At 32.9% G+C, this 19,925-nt stretch overlaps 2 protein-coding genes across 2 annotated transcripts in view; both read left to right on the top strand.

Annotated features, from left to right (window-relative positions):
- The window catches only part of LOC107438562 (uncharacterized), a 28,668-nt gene extending 25,710 nt beyond the window's left edge, over nt 1-2,958 (top strand). The window contains exon 4 of the mRNA XM_016050877.4: nt 1,386-2,958. Within this exon, the coding sequence (XP_015906363.3) occupies nt 1,386-2,919 (1,534 nt within the window). The 3' untranslated portion in view covers nt 2,920-2,958. The remainder of the gene's footprint in view (nt 1-1,385) is intronic.
- A 2,460-nt stretch (nt 2,959-5,418) lies between these two features.
- LOC107438567 (uncharacterized) overlaps nt 5,419-19,925 on the top strand; it is a 44,762-nt gene continuing 30,255 nt past the window's right edge. Inside the window, exon 1 of the mRNA XM_043047580.3 lies at nt 5,419-5,529. Coding sequence (XP_042903514.2) covers nt 5,499-5,529 — 31 coding nt within the window. The 5' untranslated portion in view covers nt 5,419-5,498. The remainder of the gene's footprint in view (nt 5,530-19,925) is intronic.

Genomic DNA, 19,925 nt, shown 5'->3' with positions numbered 1-19,925 from the left:
CAGTCATTTTACAGTAACTATTACTGTAAAAATTAGGTTATTTAAATTTCTTGCTACTTAAAATTTTATGGTAAAATTAGATTTTATGATAAGAAGTACTGATTTTACGATAAAAAATACAAGTATAAGTGCTTTTTACAGTAATTTGATATAGGATTTTTTATTCTGCAAACTATTAAAACGGATGCTTACTTTGCTTAACACTTACTTTATGCTTAAACACTTACTTTGCCACTTGCGTCGTTGTAGGCCATTTATTATCTATAGAGCAGGAAAAGGTTATTTAAATTATTTAAATGTGTTACTAAAATTTATTTATGCCGCATAGATATTATTTAATTTTCTTCCAGTGGATTCCCATTCATTGCAATATATCTGGAAAAGAGAAGGCGGACCAGCTGACCAAAAAAAAAAAAAAAAAGATTGTTTGCTTTGACAGCCTCTTTTCACCTCTCCTTATAATCAAATTTCTGTCACCATTGTCAGGGCGACAAACAATTTTTTAAAAAACAACCTAACTGCTGGTGCTTCAGGAAAAATATGGTCTAGCCTTATTCTCGATTCCATTCCCATGGACCTCCCCCGATAGATTTTCTCTGCAAGTTTCAAAATTGCACATGACAATCTTTAAAACCATTATCGCCGAACAGCCATTTCTGACTCCCCTGACTGCTCTCTATGTTCCACAGGAAATGATATGAATTTTAATCACTTAACAGTTTGCCCATTCCTGACTAGTTATTTGATCATTAACAACTTTCACAAATGTAGGTTATTTTGTACTCGGCTGCTAGTAAGAAAATATGATTGGCTTCCGGGTGTAAGAAAAAAAAGATATTATTTATTTTTGCCTGGTTATTTATGTTCTAAGCTGTATAGTATACATAAACAGATCGTACTATGAAACTTGCTTAATTGTTTTCCATCGAACACCTCACCTATATTTTCTAAAACAGTGCGATCTCGGTTAGTTTTTGATAATCTCTAACCAACAGTTGAAGTTAACAACTTTTCATTGAGACATGTTGTACTTTTTTTCATACATTTTACTGTGTTCTAAGTGTTCTAACTGTTAGTTTCGAAATCAATTTAACTGCTCTATTCTATGAAAAGTTAACTGTAGCTTCTTTGTGTTTGGAGCAAGTAGCATTATGGAACAAGATATACCAGCAGCACAAGTTAATAGGCGAGGTAACTCGGTTCTGCAAATGAATATAATAATCACCCGTAGACAAAATATTACAAAATGGTCAGTTACTGAGTTCAAATATATTTAATTCCGTAAAAAATATAGATTGTTTTATCATCAATGAAATCATTTTTTACTCTAATTTTGCTTACGATGATCATCAAAGTAATTCTATATATACTTATCTTATTTTCAGATATGGGGACTGTCTGAGCTTGACAGACAAAGTTAGAATACACGACGAGTTTGTAACAGTTATCTGTAGAGGTACTAACAGCAATAAAAAAATTTATCAAGAATTCCACAGTTTCATTCACGATAAATTCGAAGTAGAAAAACGATGCAAAGCTCAGAAAACGCCACCATACAGCGTCATGATACTGGGAATAGATTCTGTTTCAAGATTGAACGCGCATAGACAACTGAACAAGACTGCAAGCTATTTATTGAACAACATGAAGGCTGAAGAAATGTTCGGGTTCAATAAAATCGGCGACAATACCTTTCCGAATCTAGCAGCTATGCTTCTAGGCTACGACGAAAGGGAGCTATCAAGAGTTTGTTGGAATTCTTCTGCCTCAGAGACATTCGACAACTGCAATTTTCTGTGGACCAGTTTCGCTGAAAGGGGCTACAGAACACTCTATGCAGAAGATGTCCCCCACATATCTACTTTCAATTACGTAAAAGAAGGATTTTATGATCAGCCTACAGACTATTACTTCCGCCCTTTTATATTACCATATGAGGATAAACTCGGCTGGAAAAAGACGGGTAATTGTCGTTTATGTGTTGGTTCTGTATCCGAAACTGATGCAGTACTTCATTGGACAGGAAAATTCGCGAGCCATTTTAAAAATAAGGCCTATTTTTCGTTCATTTGGATCAATAGTGTTACTCATGATGATGGCAATGCTGCTTCTAAAGTTGATGATAGGTATGAGAAATTCTTTAGAGATTTGCATCAGTCTGGAGCGTTAAATAGAACCATTGTGGTTGTCATGGGAGATCATGGTATGCGTTTTGGCCGCTTGAGAGCTACATCTATTGGCATGCTAGAAGAGAGATTACCTATGCTATTTGTAGCTTTACCACCAGACTTCCGAAAACAATATCCCAAAGAATCAGCAAATTTAAGAATAAACACCCATCGTTTAGTCACGCCATTTGATTTGTATGCGACTTTCCGAAATGTCCTCTATATCCAGGAAGATTGGTCGCTCACTAACATGGACGATGTTAGTAAAGAACTTGCTCAAAATTTTACTACCAGAGCAAATTCTTTGTTTGGAACTATATCGGAAGATAGATCTTGTGCAGATGCTTTCATTGACGAACACTGGTGCACTTGTAAACCTTATATATCGATAGATGTCGAAGTTAGTGATAATCTTATTGCGCATCTTGCCGAGTATCTCGTGAAATACATAAATGAATTACTTTTGCGAGTGTCCAATGTATGTGCTAAATTAAAGTTAAAGTCAATTAATAATGCCATAATGCAATCGCCTAGCATCGAACGTACTGATCTTATAGAGGATGGAGATATTTATACAATAACAGTCTCCACCTTACCTGGTGGCGCGATTTTCGAAGGTACAATGCGTACCGCTCAGCCAGACTATAAAATTGAAGTATTAGGGACCATATCAAGATTGAATTTATATGGAAATCAATCAGCGTGTGTAAATGATGCCATCTTAAAAAAATACTGTTTCTGCTCTTTATGAGAGTTAAGATTAGTTCTAAATTAATAAATATATTTAAATTAACAGCTTCTGCTATTTTTATTCATAACAATATTGTGGTAGCTGAAGATTTTTAAAAATATTTGAATTAAAAATGGAGTTAAGTAGATGATTGAAAAAATATTTCCCGTATTTTGAAATACACGAGTTATGTATGTGACCAGTAAGTAAATTCTAAGAATCGCGTGAGAAATTTCCTTTCAAAAAGAAAAAGAAAAAAAGAACAATAAGAACTAAGTTACAAAAAATTATTTTAAAGGCAATCTCTGATAAACACCTTCAACACCTTTTGTGAACTAATTTTTTTTGCAACTAATTTAAATTATTTTCTTTGAACTAACACGTTCGAATTCTTCCGCGTTAACGTTTTTATAGATAAAAAAGCTTAAGTGGTTTGAAAGTAATTGAAATGAAACAGTTGAATAAGCATCATTAGATCGTTTTAAACCTTCCTTGTGGTTTGAAAATAATTGAGTTTGAAATTGAACGCTAAATATCATTTAAAAAAAGATACGGATTTGTTTTACGTGTATTACAGATTTTTCATTTTAAAGTGAGATAATAAGAACTTTGATATATGTTGAGTAAATAAGATAAATACTGGTTGTAAAATAGGTGCGATTATTTCGAAAAATCTTTTTTTTTGCAGTCTTTGAGTTTTAACAAAGACCCTTTCATATTCATTTTTAAAAAGAAACAAAATGGAAAAGCGAAAACATTAGCAGCTAAAACACCGTAAAAACTACTGACATTCCGCAAGAAATAGAAACAACCACAGCTAAGAAATGTAGGAGTTTATCACGTCTAATTATAAAATGTGATGGCAATAACTGTAGTTACCAGCAAGAGAGCAATATTTACTGTGATTCACTGTTTAGAAAACTCCCTTTTTCTTTCAGTAAATTTCTTTAATCCATTTTTAACTTAACGTTTCAGGTAAATGAGGAGATATTCAGTTTGTTCAGAAATTGTCCACGCAATCATTTCACATTTATATTATTTATAACTGTCGTTGAACACCTACCCAATTTTAATTTTTCAACTGAGTAGTTTTGTGATTTTGAAACCAATCCAGCTGTCAAGGTAACTCCTGGATCAAGTATTGGGGGAAATTGCCTTTGTAGAGGACTTTTTGATGGAACTAACTCTCATTTGCGTTATATGGAAAGGAAAACCGTGAAAACCTCCCATGGCTAGCAAGATGACAAGAGGACTCTAATCCATTATATGTCTACCACTGAAGATAATTTAAGTCAGCACTGTGATCGGTGCGAGTCGGGTGCGGAATTTGTATTGATCATCCATCTCTGGGATTTGAACCCGGGATACCCGGAGAGCGCTCTATCCCCTGAAAAGTAAAAGTCGTTTGGCTCTAAAACTAGTTTTATCCATTTTTTTTTAAAAAAAATTAACACTTAGTGACCGAATGCCGCCAACATTATAATTATTCCAAAAACCTCAATGCTGCCATATAATCAGTACTCGATTTAATTCGATTTGGCGGAAATTAAATCGAGGTATCTATTTTGTTTCAAAGAGGTTGAAATATTTTAGCATTAACATTAACTAAAAAATTAAAATTTCAAATTCTCCAGAGATTTATTCCAGTTAAAAAAATATTCTAGTAGTTGCGAACACATTTTTTTTTGCATCGGTATAACTACGACACTTCAGAATTTTCTTGGTTCATGTGAACCCTGTTGTAAGAAAGCAAATAAATTCCGTTGGTCATTGTTCTACAAGAACATGCTTGTTCGTTAGGGGTTTTTCAGAATTATGATCAATCTGGGCCTTTTATTCTATTAATATAAAAAAATTATTAATTAACTGATATTATCTGTTATCATGCATTTATTTATTTTATTTATTAATTAATATTATAATAACAGTTTTTTTTATTCTATGCGCCAGCGAACAGAGAAACGGTTTAACAACTATTGATAGAAATTTGTTCTTAAACACTTGGCATTAATAAAGCTACGAAGGAAAATAATAATAATTTACATTTCCGCATTGACTTTACATGTGTCAATATATTTTTTTAACCTTCAAAATCAAGAACCATGTTTCAAAATAAATAAATGAAAAAGTCACCATGTGAATTAGATGATTTTGTTTCTCTTTCTAGCTTTGCCCAAAGTGTATTCTTAAAATTTCAATATTTTTAAATTTTTGCTATTTGTTTTAAATACCTAATTAAATACAAAAATTAATATTTATTTTTTTAATATATATATTAAAAAATAAATATAAATATTAATATATGAAAATAAATATTTTTTTTTTAAGCAATAGTATATTTCAGCTAAGAAACGAAGTAGGTATCTGTGATTTTTTTCCAATTAAACTTAACGAATTGAGCGAAAGAATAGAATAATCATAAAATAAATTAAAATTCTGGCAGAGTTCTATATCAGTAGTAACGAACAATAAAGATAATCAAAAGAAGTTCACCATCTGTTGTAAAATTATCTTTTGATTTACACGAATTGTAATTCTTTTTTGTATAGTAGTTCATGTAGAAGTAGGAAAGTTAAAATGTTCCAACTAAATGGTTAAAAATGAAATTGTCGAGACATTTAAGAAAATTCCGTAAGTACGTTTCTATTAAAGATATGTTTTTCTTCTAATTTCTCGAATTTCATTTTTAATTGAGGTTTAATTTATTTATTCAAATCAATCATGAAACCATCACTGTTATTGGCTTATAATAAAACTAAATATTACTTAAGACTCAGGAACTCATTCCTTTACGGGAAGCAACGTATAGAACAATAGGAATTCAAAATAGAAATTGTAGAATTGTTCTTTTTAAATGAAAAAAAAATGCAGTATTTTTTCTTAAGACAAAGAATAAGTGCAAAACTTTAAATAAAATGAATTTATATTTCAAAAATGCTTACTGCTTTGCTCTATTTTATGATAATTCTTCTAGCTTTATATTTATTACTTTTAAAAAATGTTTTTATAATGAGTTATTATAAAAAAAATTTCTTTAAAGTAGTTTAAGTTAATAAAAAGTAGATCATAGTAATAACTAAACTAAATCGTTCCTTTTAAGTTGAAGTTACGTTTCTAACAATAATAATTCAACGTTTCTAACAATAATAATTCAACGTTTCTAACAATAATAATTCAACGTTTCTAACAATAATAATTTACGTTTAAACGTGAGTTTTTAACACTTTGCTGCTATTCAAAAACACTTTCTTTTTCAATTATGCAAACAATTAAAATTTGGAAGTGAAACTTATCACTTTTGTCAATTTTTCCATGAAAACTATCGCCAACTATAATCGTCATACGCTCAATCGCAACAATATTTTCTCTTCCAAAAATTTATGAGTTAACTAGGATGTTACATTTTTTTTGCTGTATAACTGAATAATTAACAAATAAATGTATTAGTACACTTCGTACTAATGATGTTCATTTTATTATTAATTAAAGTGAGCAGAAGCAGGGCGTGTCTTCTCTGGGGGCGAAAATTTTCGAGACCATCATTCCACGTTCGATGTTTTTTACGATTCTAATTCGATGATTCTGAGATTACTAATGTTTTCGATACTCCTGACTTTCGATACAAAAGATAATTAGCAGATCCACTAAAAAAGATTTTTATTTGAGACGATAGACACTCTTAAGACAGATATAGTCGTAATTTGCCTACATATTATCACAAATAGGATTGCCATAGTAGCCATTTGCGGCAACTTGTTAATGATAAGTTTCTTCCATATTCCATGTTCTTCCGTATTAAATTAAAAATCATTTAAAATTAAATTAGCTTTTTTTCTGTACCACGTAAAATTTCGACTGTCAAATTTTGTAACAAAAAGGCTACAGAAAATATAAAAATCTGCCAATGACAAACACCTAAATTGTATTGTATTTTTTCATTTCTTAATATTTTTCAGTATAAATTGCCGAAAAACTACAAACTATAAACTGCAAATTTTTCTCGTATTGAGATAAGGAGTGAATATTACTTTTTGAAATATACACATAAAATAGTATAAGACGGTAACTTAAAAATTTTTGAGGATCAAATTCAGTTATTACATAATATTACACATTTTGATAAATATTTACTGTGTTAAGTGAGTCACATTTTCACAACTCAAAGTACCCTTTTCTGTGAGGAAGCACCCTGCCTTTTTTTAATTCCTAGGGAGAACTCTGCGATTACACAGTATAAATTTTAATTTTACATATTTTTTAAGAAAAAGAAAACTCTTTGTACTAAATTGCACAAATTTAATATTATGTTTCCTTAATGAGTGCTTATAACTTAATATGTAAATGGATGATTAGAACAAGAATAATACTTACACTCCTCAAAAGTGAAATTGCAACACCAAGAAATAATGCACGTAGCGTCATGCAAATTTCAGGAGCGAAAGTAGTGAGATGGATATGCAAATGATTAAATTTGCGCACGCATCTGATCACGTGGCACGCATATTCAGGCTATAAAGACCAGCAACTGTCCCTTCTCATAAACGGCATCTGAGGTTGTGCGCAGCATTTGCGACTTTCGAAAAAGCGTAGAAAATGCCTCTGAGACGTCGGCAAGCTCAATACCATCAGTTAACGACCGGGGAACGTGACCGTATTATCGAACTCCATGAACTAGGTTTGTCGCTGCGCGCAATAGCAACTCGTGTTGGGCACAACGTGAGTCCCATCCAACGTTGTGTCACACGATGGATTCAGGAAGGTCTACGTGCACACCGAAGAGGAAGTGGTGCGCACAGGTGCACGTCAGAGCGCACAGACCGGCGTATTCGACAGTGGACTATTCGAGACCCTTTCTCCACGGCACGTGCCATCCGAAGCCGGTGGCCTTCAGGAACAGGTGGATCTGTGTCCACCCAAACCATACGCAACAGATTGCACGAAGTACAGTTACGTGCACGGGTACCAGCAACAGGGGTACCGTTGACCGCTTTACACAGGGCTAGACGCCTGGCGTGGTGTCATCGTCATCGTACTTGGACCATCCAATGGCATCGGGTATTGTTCACGGATGAATCTCGTTTCTGTCTGTGGAGAAATGACGGCCGTCGACGGGTATGGCGGCGACCCGGAGAACGCTACGAACCAGCCCATTACGCCGAGCGTCACAACGGTCCTACACCGGGCATCATGGTTTGGGGTGGCATAATGATTGATCGCAGAACGCCCCTGGTACACATTCACGGCAGTTTGACAGCGGACCGCTACGTCACACAAGTTGTGTATCCCGTTGTTCTGCCCTTGTTGCAGGGCGCATCCAACACGGTATTCCAGCAAGACAATGCCAGGCCGCATGTCGCACGGCGAACTCTTAACAGCCTGACTGGATTTGACATCATTCCCTGGCCGGCAGCCTCTCCAGATCTGGATCCCATAGAACACCTATGGGATCTCATTGGACGTGGCATGAACAGAGGACCAATGGCGCAAACCGTCGATGATCTGCGCACAGCAGTGGATGTGGCTTGGCAAAGGTTAACTCAGGCAACCATCAATGGAGTCATTGATAGCATGCCTCGCCGGATCGAGGCCTGTATAGCTGCCCGGGGTGGCCACATTAGATATTGAATAAATTTCTTTATAATGATTTTATTAGTCTGTTTTTTTAATCATTTGCATATCCATCTCACTACTATCGCTCCTGAAATTTGCATGACGCTACGTGCATTATTTCTTGGTGTTGCAATTTCACTTTTGAGGAGTGTATTTAAAATTAGAAAAGTGATAATAAGTAATAATGATATGTTTACTTTTCTAATCACCTATTCACATATATCCTATTAATTTATTATTTTTGAATAATTTAATTATGATATTTTTTTCAATAAGAGGGCAAAATCAAATTTTATTAAAAAGAATAATTTAAAAAGGATAATAGTTACTAAAAATGGATAAAAATATAATTTTTTTTATTCATATGCATTTTAATAGATTTTGAGCATTTTTTAATGAAATTGTACATTTTTGGTACTTTTTTTCCTTTCTTAAGAAGGGCATATGTCCCTTAGCACATTTCAAGTCATATAGAAAACGAATTCCCTCAGGTTACGAAAAAAAAAATGAAAATAAAAAATATTTTTAACTATAATCAAGAGATTGAAATCATACATAAATAAAATAAAAGAAAAATTACGGGTTTAAAACACAAACATGCCAAGAAACACGGTAAAACACATTAATTAATTCCAAGTGATAAAACATTGTATTAAATTTGAACTAAATAATTTTAAAAATCAAAACATATTTGTTAGAAATCTCTTCTAAACGGGCTGAGTTCTCTTGGTTGAGATTCATAAATCACTCAAAAAAGCTAACTCATTCAAAGTCTAAACAAAGAAACCCCCTCCTGTTAAAAGATGCTATTAATAGTAACACTTTCCGCTTGGCTGAAGTTATGCTTTACCTCAATGGGGAGGAGATTAAATATGGGAAGCTTTTGTTTTTACTAGGATGAAAAGCCCTATTAATGAAAGGAAAGAAAAAAAGCGTATTTTTAAAAGCTGTTTTTCTAGATAACTAATACAATTACACGCCAATATGAGGCATTAATGTATTTTGATTTTGTGTTAATAGTTAGGGAGGATAGGGAAATTTTTCTGGAATATTTTAAAAATGATTTAACTAAAAGTAATCTTTGATTATTTTGCAATTATTAAGATGAATCTTTAAATCACAAATGACCTCTCGTTCATGAAATTAAATGACATTTAAAAAAAAAATTAAAAAATACTTGGAAAATATTATGTTTAATAGTTTTACAATATCTATTTAAATAGAAAAAAAGTTTTAAAATATGCGAAATATAAGATAGAATATTTGTACAAACCTATTTATTTATCTTTTTTCGGTGTTTATTAAAATAAAATTAGGATAATAAAAACGATTAAACAAAGAAAAATATCTTATTGTTAGAGAAGCTGTGTAAAAATAATTTGAGCACTTTAAATACTGCGCCAAATAAAATAAAAGAAGTTTAGTAAATATTTATGTAGGAGCCGCAGTTTTATTTCGAAAATAAAATTGCATGAATAATATTGCCAGTCATCTATGATAATTAGATAAATAAAATGAAACTACATTTTCCTACAATTAACGAAGCTGTCAGTACATATACTGCCAACAAGCAAAACCTTTTTCAGATAAACTATAACCTACTTTGTTCTCATAAAGAAAATAAAGCCATGAACACCCCTTACTGTTAATGAAACTAGTGTAGGGTATCATAGATTATGATTAGTCCTAAGAATAAGAATATTTTATAACAGGATTGTATTTGACCTAATTACGAGGGTTGCTATTTATATTTCTGGCCTTGGCAACAGTAAGTGTTGCTAGGCGACCGCAGACGATTTTAATCGAAAGTTTGATATTTTTAAACATAAATTCAGCAGACGATTTACCATTATAGCTTCATTTGTGTTGTTGACAGTAAATTGAAAAGTTCTTCTCTTTCAAAAAATGGAATTGGGTATAATATAGCCTACGTCACAGGTTGTGTTGTTCCTACTAAATTTAACCCATGAACGGCATTTTCTGCGAGCCTTACTTCAAGCCACAAATAAACAAACGAAGTGTTCGATCGTTTAAATAGCTGCTCGCCAGATTTTATTGCATTATAAAGAAAAGTTATTGAAACTAAATACAACTAAATAAACAACAACTAAAACAAATAACAACAACTACTAATAACAATAACTAAATAAACAACAACTAAATTCCATTCGTTTAGCATTGCGTCATATGTTGTTCCTACTAAATCGAAGTAGTTGTGTTTTTTTCATATTATACCCAATTGAATCGTGAACATTTTCGTGCCATTATTTTTCATAACTTTCGACGTGGATTGTCAAGACAAGAGTGCTTCGATAAACTTAATTCTTTATTCAGCGATAAAGCGCCATCCTACAGCACTGTAAAAAATTGGTATAACGAATTTAATCGTGGTCGATGTTCGATCCAGGACGAATCCCGTGCAGGTCGTCCAAAATCCGTTGTTGTGCCAGAAAAGATCGATGCTGTGCGTGAACTGATAAAGCAAGATCGTCATGTGACATACCGTGAGATAGAGGCGTCTTTGGACATTAGCATCAATACAATATTGCATGAACATTTAAACGTAAAAAAAAATGTGCTCGCGTTGGATCCCGCATAATCTGACAAGCGCTCAAAAAAGGCTCGTGTCGATTGGTGCAAGGAAATGTTGGAAAAATGCGTTCAAGGTACATCAAAGGCTGTGTATAACATCTACACAGGTGACGAATCATGGATCTATGCATATGAGCCGGAAACAAAACAACAATCAACTGTATGGGTCTTCCAAGACGAGGCAAAACCAACAAAAGTTGTTCGAGGAAGAAGGACATCGAAACAAATGATTGCCGGTTTCTTCGGCCATGTGGCAACAGTGGCGTTAGAGCAACGCAGGACGGTCAATTCTGAATGGTACACGACCATTTGTTTGCTAGAAGTCATCGGAGAAAATCGAAAAAAGCAGAAGAACAGGCGAATCATTCTTCATCATGACAATGCGAGCTCTCACACATCGACTCAAACAAAGGCATTTCTGACGGAGCGAAGGATCGAACTGATGGGTCATTCGCCGTACAGCCCTGATTTGGCACCCAATGACTTCTTCCTATTCCCACACATCAAAAATAAATTACGTGGACAACGATTTTTGACTCCCGAAGAAGCGGTTGATGCATTCAAAACGTATGTTTTGGAGTTACCTCAATCGGACTGGAAAAAGTGCTTTGAAAATAGGTTCAAACGCATGCAAAAGTGTATTGATCATCATGGAGAATATTTTGAAAAACAATAAAACCAATTTCGATCCTACATATTTGCTTTTTCATTATTAGGCCAGAAATATAAATAGCAACCCTCGTAAAATAAATTAAAAAAATAGGAATTGAGCAAATCAACCACACCACAGGGATTGATTGGGATTCTTGTATATTTAAAATGAGAGCTTTTTTCTCCAGCTTTTCAAACACCCTATTTTTATTTTCAAGGAGCCCGAGACGCATTTATAAAGCTTTTTTTTTTAAAAAAAATTCACGCACTAATTAAAATTTTTTATATAGCAATAATATTCATAAATCTTCTACACATCTTTAAAAAGAATTACGAATTTTAAAATATTACAAATTAAAACAAATTAATAACAAGTTTTAACACAATTTAAGATATTATGCTTCAATAATCAATGTTTTTTATTTGTTTTGAATAATAAAAATTCCATGTTTTTTATTGTTTTTAGAAATTTTGATTTAGTACTTAGAAAAAAAACTCTCGAAATTAAAATTTTGTATTTTTCTAATATTATTTTTAAAAAGAAACTAAGCAAGAAATTCAAAACAAAATTTTGTCTTGGGTTTTATTAGTAAAACAAATTAAAGTAATTAAGACATCAGTATTCCAAATTCCACTCAGTTATATTTAATAGGTTTTGAGATACATCGCTTAAAGTCGAAAAATCCAATTATCATGACAGAAAAGAGCCGTCAATGTTTCCGCATTTCTAAGTTCAGTGTGAGGAAAAATACATTGTCTTTTATCACGCTCTAAATTACATAAAAACATAATTATTAAACCATTTCGAAGATTGAATGGTTTTATGAGAAAAAAAAAGAATTTGTCTGTGTCTGTGTATTTTCATTATAACTCCAGAACTGTCTGTGTAATAGCATTTAAATTTGAATGAGTTACGAACAATTACAGCTCTCCGATCTTCAAAATCGTTCTCTAATTTTATTACATTTCAATATTGAATGTTTCATGCAGGTTTAAGCATTAAGGATTGTTACAAATTAAACTAAAGACACTTTTTCTTTGCAATGTTTTGATCAATGATAGTTGGATACCTAAGAATTATATTTCAATAAATTCGATGAGCGATGCGGTTCGATGAGCGTTTAATTAACTTCGCGTTAATTAACATTTTAGTTTATGTGGAGACACTTAACACGTCTTCAAACACGCCAATTTGCTTACAAACGATCAGCTGTGTTCAAATCAAGCCCGGGTCATTTTATTGAGCCGCGATGGGTCAGGGGATAGAGCGTTCGCCTTCCAATAACGCGAACCGGGTTCGAATCCCAGTCGATACGAATTCCGCATCCGGCTCGCACCCACCACAGTGCTGACGTGAAATATCCTCAGTGGTAAACGGATCATGGGTTAGAGTCCCCTTACCTTCAGGCTAACCGTGGAAAGTTCTCGTGGTCTTCCTCTCCATGAAACGCAAATGCGGGTTAGTTCCCTCAAAAAAAGTGTTCCACAAAGGCAAAAATTTCTCCCGATACTCGATACAGGAGTTCCCTCGTCTTCTGGATTGGGTTCAAAATTACAAGGCTACGGAGTTGAACATTAGTAGTCGTAAACCCAAAAAATTGGGTTGCGACTGTTCAAGACGGTTATAAAATAAAATAAAACGATCAGCTGGCGCATACGTCATAGGTCACATGTGCGAGAATGCGTGATCTTCTTCTTCTAGAAGTGCAAGCACATCAGTTGATCAAAGTATCTGTTTAATCAAACATTGTGTACATTGCATAATTTTCAACAATAATTTATTTTCTATTCATTATGTTAGGTAAGCTCAGACCAAATGAAAGTGAAATGACGTCACTGAATTAATAATTTAAAAGATAAACTATCTGAAAATCCGCAATTATTTTCTTGAACTTGTTATAACTACAACTTGTTTTAAAACGTGTTTCTATAACCTGATCTTAAATAACTTTAATAATCAAAAATCAACGGTCATTGAAAGAAAAGAATTTAGTTATTTATTGAAGTGCAAATTGCTTGATTATAGTAAATCTTGATTATCATATATTAGCCGCTATTCCATGAATCTAATTTTGATGGGAAATAATAAAGCGTCTAAGATGACGTCACTTATCCGTCCACTGGCAATACGTTAATAATTAATGCAATGAGTTACTAAAAGCGACCAAAATGAAAACGTTTCTATTGAAATGTGAATATAAATCGTCAAATTGGAATGGTGTAAGCGGCAACTGATAGATTGATTTTACTCAGTGATATAGTTCAGCTTCTGACTAGGAGCATCTCTATACTGAGCATAGTTAATCATTATTTAGTTTAACTTCTAAAACCGTGTTTCGTGTAATCTAATAACGTAAACCACCGAGTAGGGCAACAAATAATAATAAAAAGAAATTGAATAATAATGAAAGAGAATTAAATAACAATAAAAGAGAAAGAAAAGAAAAACTAATTTCATTGTTTCGGGTACCGAGTGCTTAACTAAAGTTTCAGATGTTGTTGATAAAATGAAATTTATTGAAATAAAAAAAATTAATAAAACTAGAAATTCAACAAGAAAGTTTTCTACTTTTCAACTGTAACCAGAATATTTCAATTCTATTATTTCAGGCGATGGCTTCAAAATTATTTACAACTGCAGGAAATTCGTAAGGGAATAATATATTTTCAATTCGAACTTTTAAAAATATGCAACTCCCGTAATAAGTACACACATAACGCACTTTACATATAAAGCACAAATGAAGTACAGTTTTTCAGCATTTCATTCTGTACTTCATTTGTGCTTTATTCACGTTGTTTTTTGCTTTAGTCTATGTAGCACAGCGAATATCTTAGCATATATTCTCGTAATGGACACTTTGTTTATACTTTAACGGGTTCACCACAGCTAACTATCTAACTCTAGAACAGTTTTAAAAATATATGTCATCTCGGGGAGCTACAGTACCTTATTATTTATGTTAACTTCAAAAAATTTGTTACAGCCGATTTTTACAGTCGATATATGGGTTTAAATTTCTTTGCATAATTGCGTAATATTGAATAATATCCATATAATAATTTGCGATTTTTCTTTACCCCTTACAAAGAACGGGTATCCCCCTAATTAAGTAGTAAAAAAGTTTCTGGTTTTAAAGACTCGTGTGTCCCAAACTCTGTAGATTGAGCCGTGGTGGCTCAAGGGTCACCTCCCAATGCAAGTTCTCTACTCCCAATGAGGTGAACCGGGTTCGAATCCCAGCAATAGTTGGTTAATTCGAATCCGGCTCGCACCGACTACAGTGCTGACGTAAAATATCCTCAGTGGTAGACGGATCATGGGTTAGAGTTCCCTTGCTGTCAGGCTAACCATGGGAAGTTTACGTGGTTTTCCTTTCCATGTAACGCAAATGCTGGTTAGTTCCATCTAAAAATTCTCCACGAAGGCAAATTTCTCCCACTTCTTGATCCAGGAGTTCCCTTGTCTCCTAGATTGGGATTAAAATTACAAGGCTACGGAGTTGAACAATAGCAGTAGTAAACCCGAAAATTGGGTCTGTTGGTATTGGGTTTGTTAAAAAAAACCCATAGCTAACTGAAAACTAACATTATCCACCACCTAAATGAAGCTACCAGCTCCTCAGAGATCTGTCATTTTATATAAAGGTATTTTAAGGAGTGCTGAAAGCGTATTGAACCATAGTATTTTAAAATAGTGAACAGTAATAACATAGCATGCTTTTTATAGCAACAAGGTTCTCAATTTCGATCGTGTAAAGGAAGGATTGTGACGAATTGATGGATAGCGACGGGCAAAATATTACATAATTATAATTAAAATAAAACTGTTTAATCCTTTGCATTCTACTATCTCGTGCAAAATTCAGAGATCTATCCTATATTTCTCAGAACTTTAATAAAATGCAGGGTGGCATAATGTAAAATACAAAATACATTGTAAAATACTGGGGGTGTTAGACGCACATATAATCTGTTCTGGTTGATGGATGTACATTAAACTCGGCATATGCTTCAGGTGGACCATAGGAAAATGAAAATTACAAGAAAATATTAGTTCAAGTTTGAACTAATAGCAGGCGCGTTCCACGTAGGAGACAGGATTTATACAGCTTGGGGCAGTTTTAAGAAGCCCAATGTCACTGCCATAACAATCATTCTCCAGGCTGTTGCAGATGAAAGAACGTTCATTTCTTGTATTATTGTTTTACATGAACGACGGTAATTTGTTAAGAATACCGATGTCATGTTTCTGCAATAGATCGGGAAATCCTACGCCTTACTGTTGAACACGATATAACGTGTTATGCTTGACGAAAAATGAAAGAGCATAGTACATATGCTATTTTTCAACAAGGTTTTCTGCTTTAAAATTTGGTTTTATTTATTATGCAATAAATGTTTTTACCTGGTGATCGGAATTTGTATTTCCTGATTATTGCAGATTTTTTTCCAAGGTGCGCATAACGTGTATATCAAGTTTCATTGACATCCGTCAACTAGAACTGACTCCTTGCGAAACTAAACAGAATAACCTTAATTGTAACCACCCTGTATTACAAAAGTTACTTCGGCACAAACCATTAGATTTAGAATAGTCTGTCTATGGAAGAAACTCCTCTCACAATCCACCTGAATCAGTGGCGGTGACTATGGTTTCGAGGCTTATCTATTTCAAATAGGTCATATTTAAGACTTATTTTGAATTTAGATCAGATAAGTAAGAGAAAAAGAATAAGGAACGCTTTTATTTATATGCGCTTTTGATTATTTTTGATATAGTTTGTCTATGGAAAGAACTCCTCATGTTTTTTGTCCGGAGTAGTGGCAGTGGTTATGGTAGCGAGATTTAACTATTTCACGTAGTAGTTTTGGGGCAATACGAGTATTTAAGACAGGTTTTGACTTGCATCGGCGAGAGAAGTTCCCCTCTTTAAAAGGAGCTATTGCTTGTCTCCACAACAGCAAAACTATTGTGTTGAAGGGGAGCTCTTTCGATAGGCAAACTATAGTAATTATTGCAAAATACAAATCTAGTAAAGTAAAAAATTAAGCCATGTGTCTAAAAGAATTATTTTATATTGGCCGATAATTTTAATTTAAAACTGAAAAAAAGTCTCAAATTTTCAAAAAAAGATTAAAACAAGCTCCTTATTTACTTTCCAGATACTAGTAGAATGCAAAGCATTAGATCAGTGCTTCCCAAAGTGTGGTACGCGTACCTCCAGGGGTACGGGAACAGTTTAGCGGGGGTACACGTTTTTATGCGAAATATCTTGAAACAAACGAAATTTTCAAAAAATGTTATTTAAAAACAATGCTAACCATGAAAATTTACGATTACGTATTTTTCTATTGTCTATTTTTTGCAGAGTTAACAGTTAATAATTAGTGGTGTCAACAGTCAGTTGTGATTTTTAACTTTTGTAAAAAAATTTTATAGTAAAAAATACATTCATTTTTTTATTAGTGGTACACAGCGCACAGTGGGACAGCATCCAAGGCCAAAATTAGTATTTCGATAAAATTTGTTTCAAAATTTGGGGTTTTTTATTTAGGGGTTTTTATGTGCAGATAAATTGAATTCATAGTTGAAATTTTGAAATGCACTAAAAATTCCCCCTCCCCCCCAAAAAAATGTCAGCTGAAATATGTCGAGCAAAAATAAAAAAAATATTATAGTACGTTTAAATAATTAAATACAGCAATGAAAATAAAATAATTTTCATAATTATATATTAAAAATTAAAAGCAAATTATATTTCCGAAGTAATATTGCAAAATGACGCGAAAACATGAAAAAAAAAATAATTTTTGTTTTTCGGTATATTTAGTTCACCTTTGCAATACGGGCAAAATGGGGCAGGTTTTTTCGAAAGAGGAAACATCAAAGAAGACGACAAAAAAAGTTTAGCTAATTACCTAGTGAAACTTTTTGGAGCTAAGTTTCGAAAGTCATTCAAACATTGTAAAAAGTCAAATGATAAGATATAAACTATAAGTTTGTCAAGAGTATTAACTAATCCAACAAATTGAAAAATTGTACTATAATTTCAGACTAATTACTCTGATAAAAATGTAACAGTAAGGGGAAATTCCTATGTATATTTCTGAAATAAAAATTTAAAAGTTACATTAAAAATAAATTTTTTTAAACATATTTTTCATTACATTGTATTCTCGTCGGTCCAAAAAGTAAATTATAATGTTTGGAATGATTATGAATACTTAATTTGGGCTATATTAAAACTACCTACACAGATTTTAGTTGAAAATTTAATTTTTATCCTTTGGCCAAAGAACATGGTCTTCTGACCCACAGTGCAGCGTTACGAAAAATTTAGAAAGGGTTCACAAATGTCATAAGTTTGGGAAACACTGGATTAGATGAAAGTGATAAAAGAAACTGTTTCTACTCACCAATATTGTATTTTTGCAGCAAAATATTCTCAATTCAAACAACACATAACTTCCTACATCATGTTTAGTAACTCAAACACTCATAGATTCATAACTAGAAGTAAATCCAGTCCACATACACATTTCCATTCTATAAAAATATAATCATTGTTTAACATAAGAGCCATTTAGAAAATTCATTGTCAACTAAGAAGGTTCGTAATGAATCATGAATGAATTTATAATCTTCACATCGCAATATTAATTTAATAATAAAATTTGAAAGTTTCTCAAGTTATTTAATTTTATTATTGAACCAAACTCTTAAAGTCTAGTAATCTCACGTCGAACTTCACAATCAAGCATTCTTACAAAGAAATGCCTGGATTCTTTTGAGTCATTTCTTTTTCATTCAGAAAGCTCCCTTGACCTTGCCTTCAAAACTTTCGTGATGTCAAGAAGATTTTTTTTTATACCTGCATTTTCGTTTTCGAAACAAAATTATTGAGAGGCAGCAGATGAAGTAACTGACGTTTTGTATAAAATCCAAACAATGGGTTTTGAAGAAAATGGCTTTTTCGTGTATCATTTCTATCATGCTATTGTCATTTAAAATGGAGTAATAAAATGCATGCTCTCTTCTATAAAAACGAGAGAACAGAAGATTTCTCGACATTACCTGTGACACAATTTCAATTTAAATCATTTTTACAGCTCATAAAATGAAAATTAGAAAGTGAAGGAACTTTAGATAGTTTCTTTATGATCTTTAAGAAGATAAAATCAAATAATAACATAGTCTGCCTTATAAACTTGGTTTGAAATAATCAACTGAATATAATAGTTTTTGAATATCTTTAAAATTCAGAAAAAATACGATACGAGTCACTCCCTGCTGTTAGAGTTAGATACGAGTCACTCCCAATACTGGAGCAAATGCGAGACTAGTTTTAAAAAAAATGCCACATTAAATAGTAATATCAATAGTAATATTATTTTATGGACATTCAAAGTAATCACCAAACATATCTATTCAAAATGTAGCATATATATATACAGGGTGTTTATAAAGTTCCGGGCCCATTTTCATGTTTAATAACTCATAAAATAATAAAGATAGATTAAAATTAATAACATAAATGGTTAGATAGACTCAAAAAAGTTCATGACCCTTATCAATGAACTTCCACGTGTGCCCCCTTCGTCGCACGGAGAGTATCAAGTCGATAGTCAATTTCACGCCAGGTAGCGGCAAGCATATCGGCATCCACAGAGGCTACTGCGGTTGTAATTCTGTCTTTTAGGTCATAAATATTCGACACGATCCTCCTGTAAACATTATCCTTTATAAATCGCCAAAGAAAAAGGTCCAGCGGCGTTTATATCAGGTGATCTGTGTGGCCAAGGAATTGGACCTCCTCGCCCAATCCATCTTCCTGGAAAATCGTCATTCAAAGAACTAAGAAAGATGATACCCCAATGAGGTGGTGCACCATCTTGTTGCAAAAAGACATGTGACTGAAGCTCTTCTAGTAGTGGAAATACGAAGTTTTGCAACATGTCTAAGTATACGACTGATGAGACATGCTTGCGCCGCTACCTGGCGTAAAATTGACTATCGACTTGATATTCTCCGTGCGACGAAGGGGGCACACGTGGAAGTTCATTGATAAGGGTCATGAACTTTTTTAAGGGTCATGAACTCATGAGTCTATCTAACTATTTATGTTATTAATTTTAATCTATCTTTATTATTTTATGAGTTATTAAACATG

Source organism: Parasteatoda tepidariorum, chromosome 6 (genome assembly GCF_982258835.1).
Source record: "Parasteatoda tepidariorum strain Cologne lab strain chromosome 6, Ptep-v5.0, whole genome shotgun sequence".
Lineage (NCBI taxonomy): Eukaryota > Metazoa > Arthropoda > Arachnida > Araneae > Theridiidae > Parasteatoda > Parasteatoda tepidariorum.
Note: the sequence above shows the minus strand (reverse complement) of the source record. Positions and strands in the feature narration are given on the sequence as shown.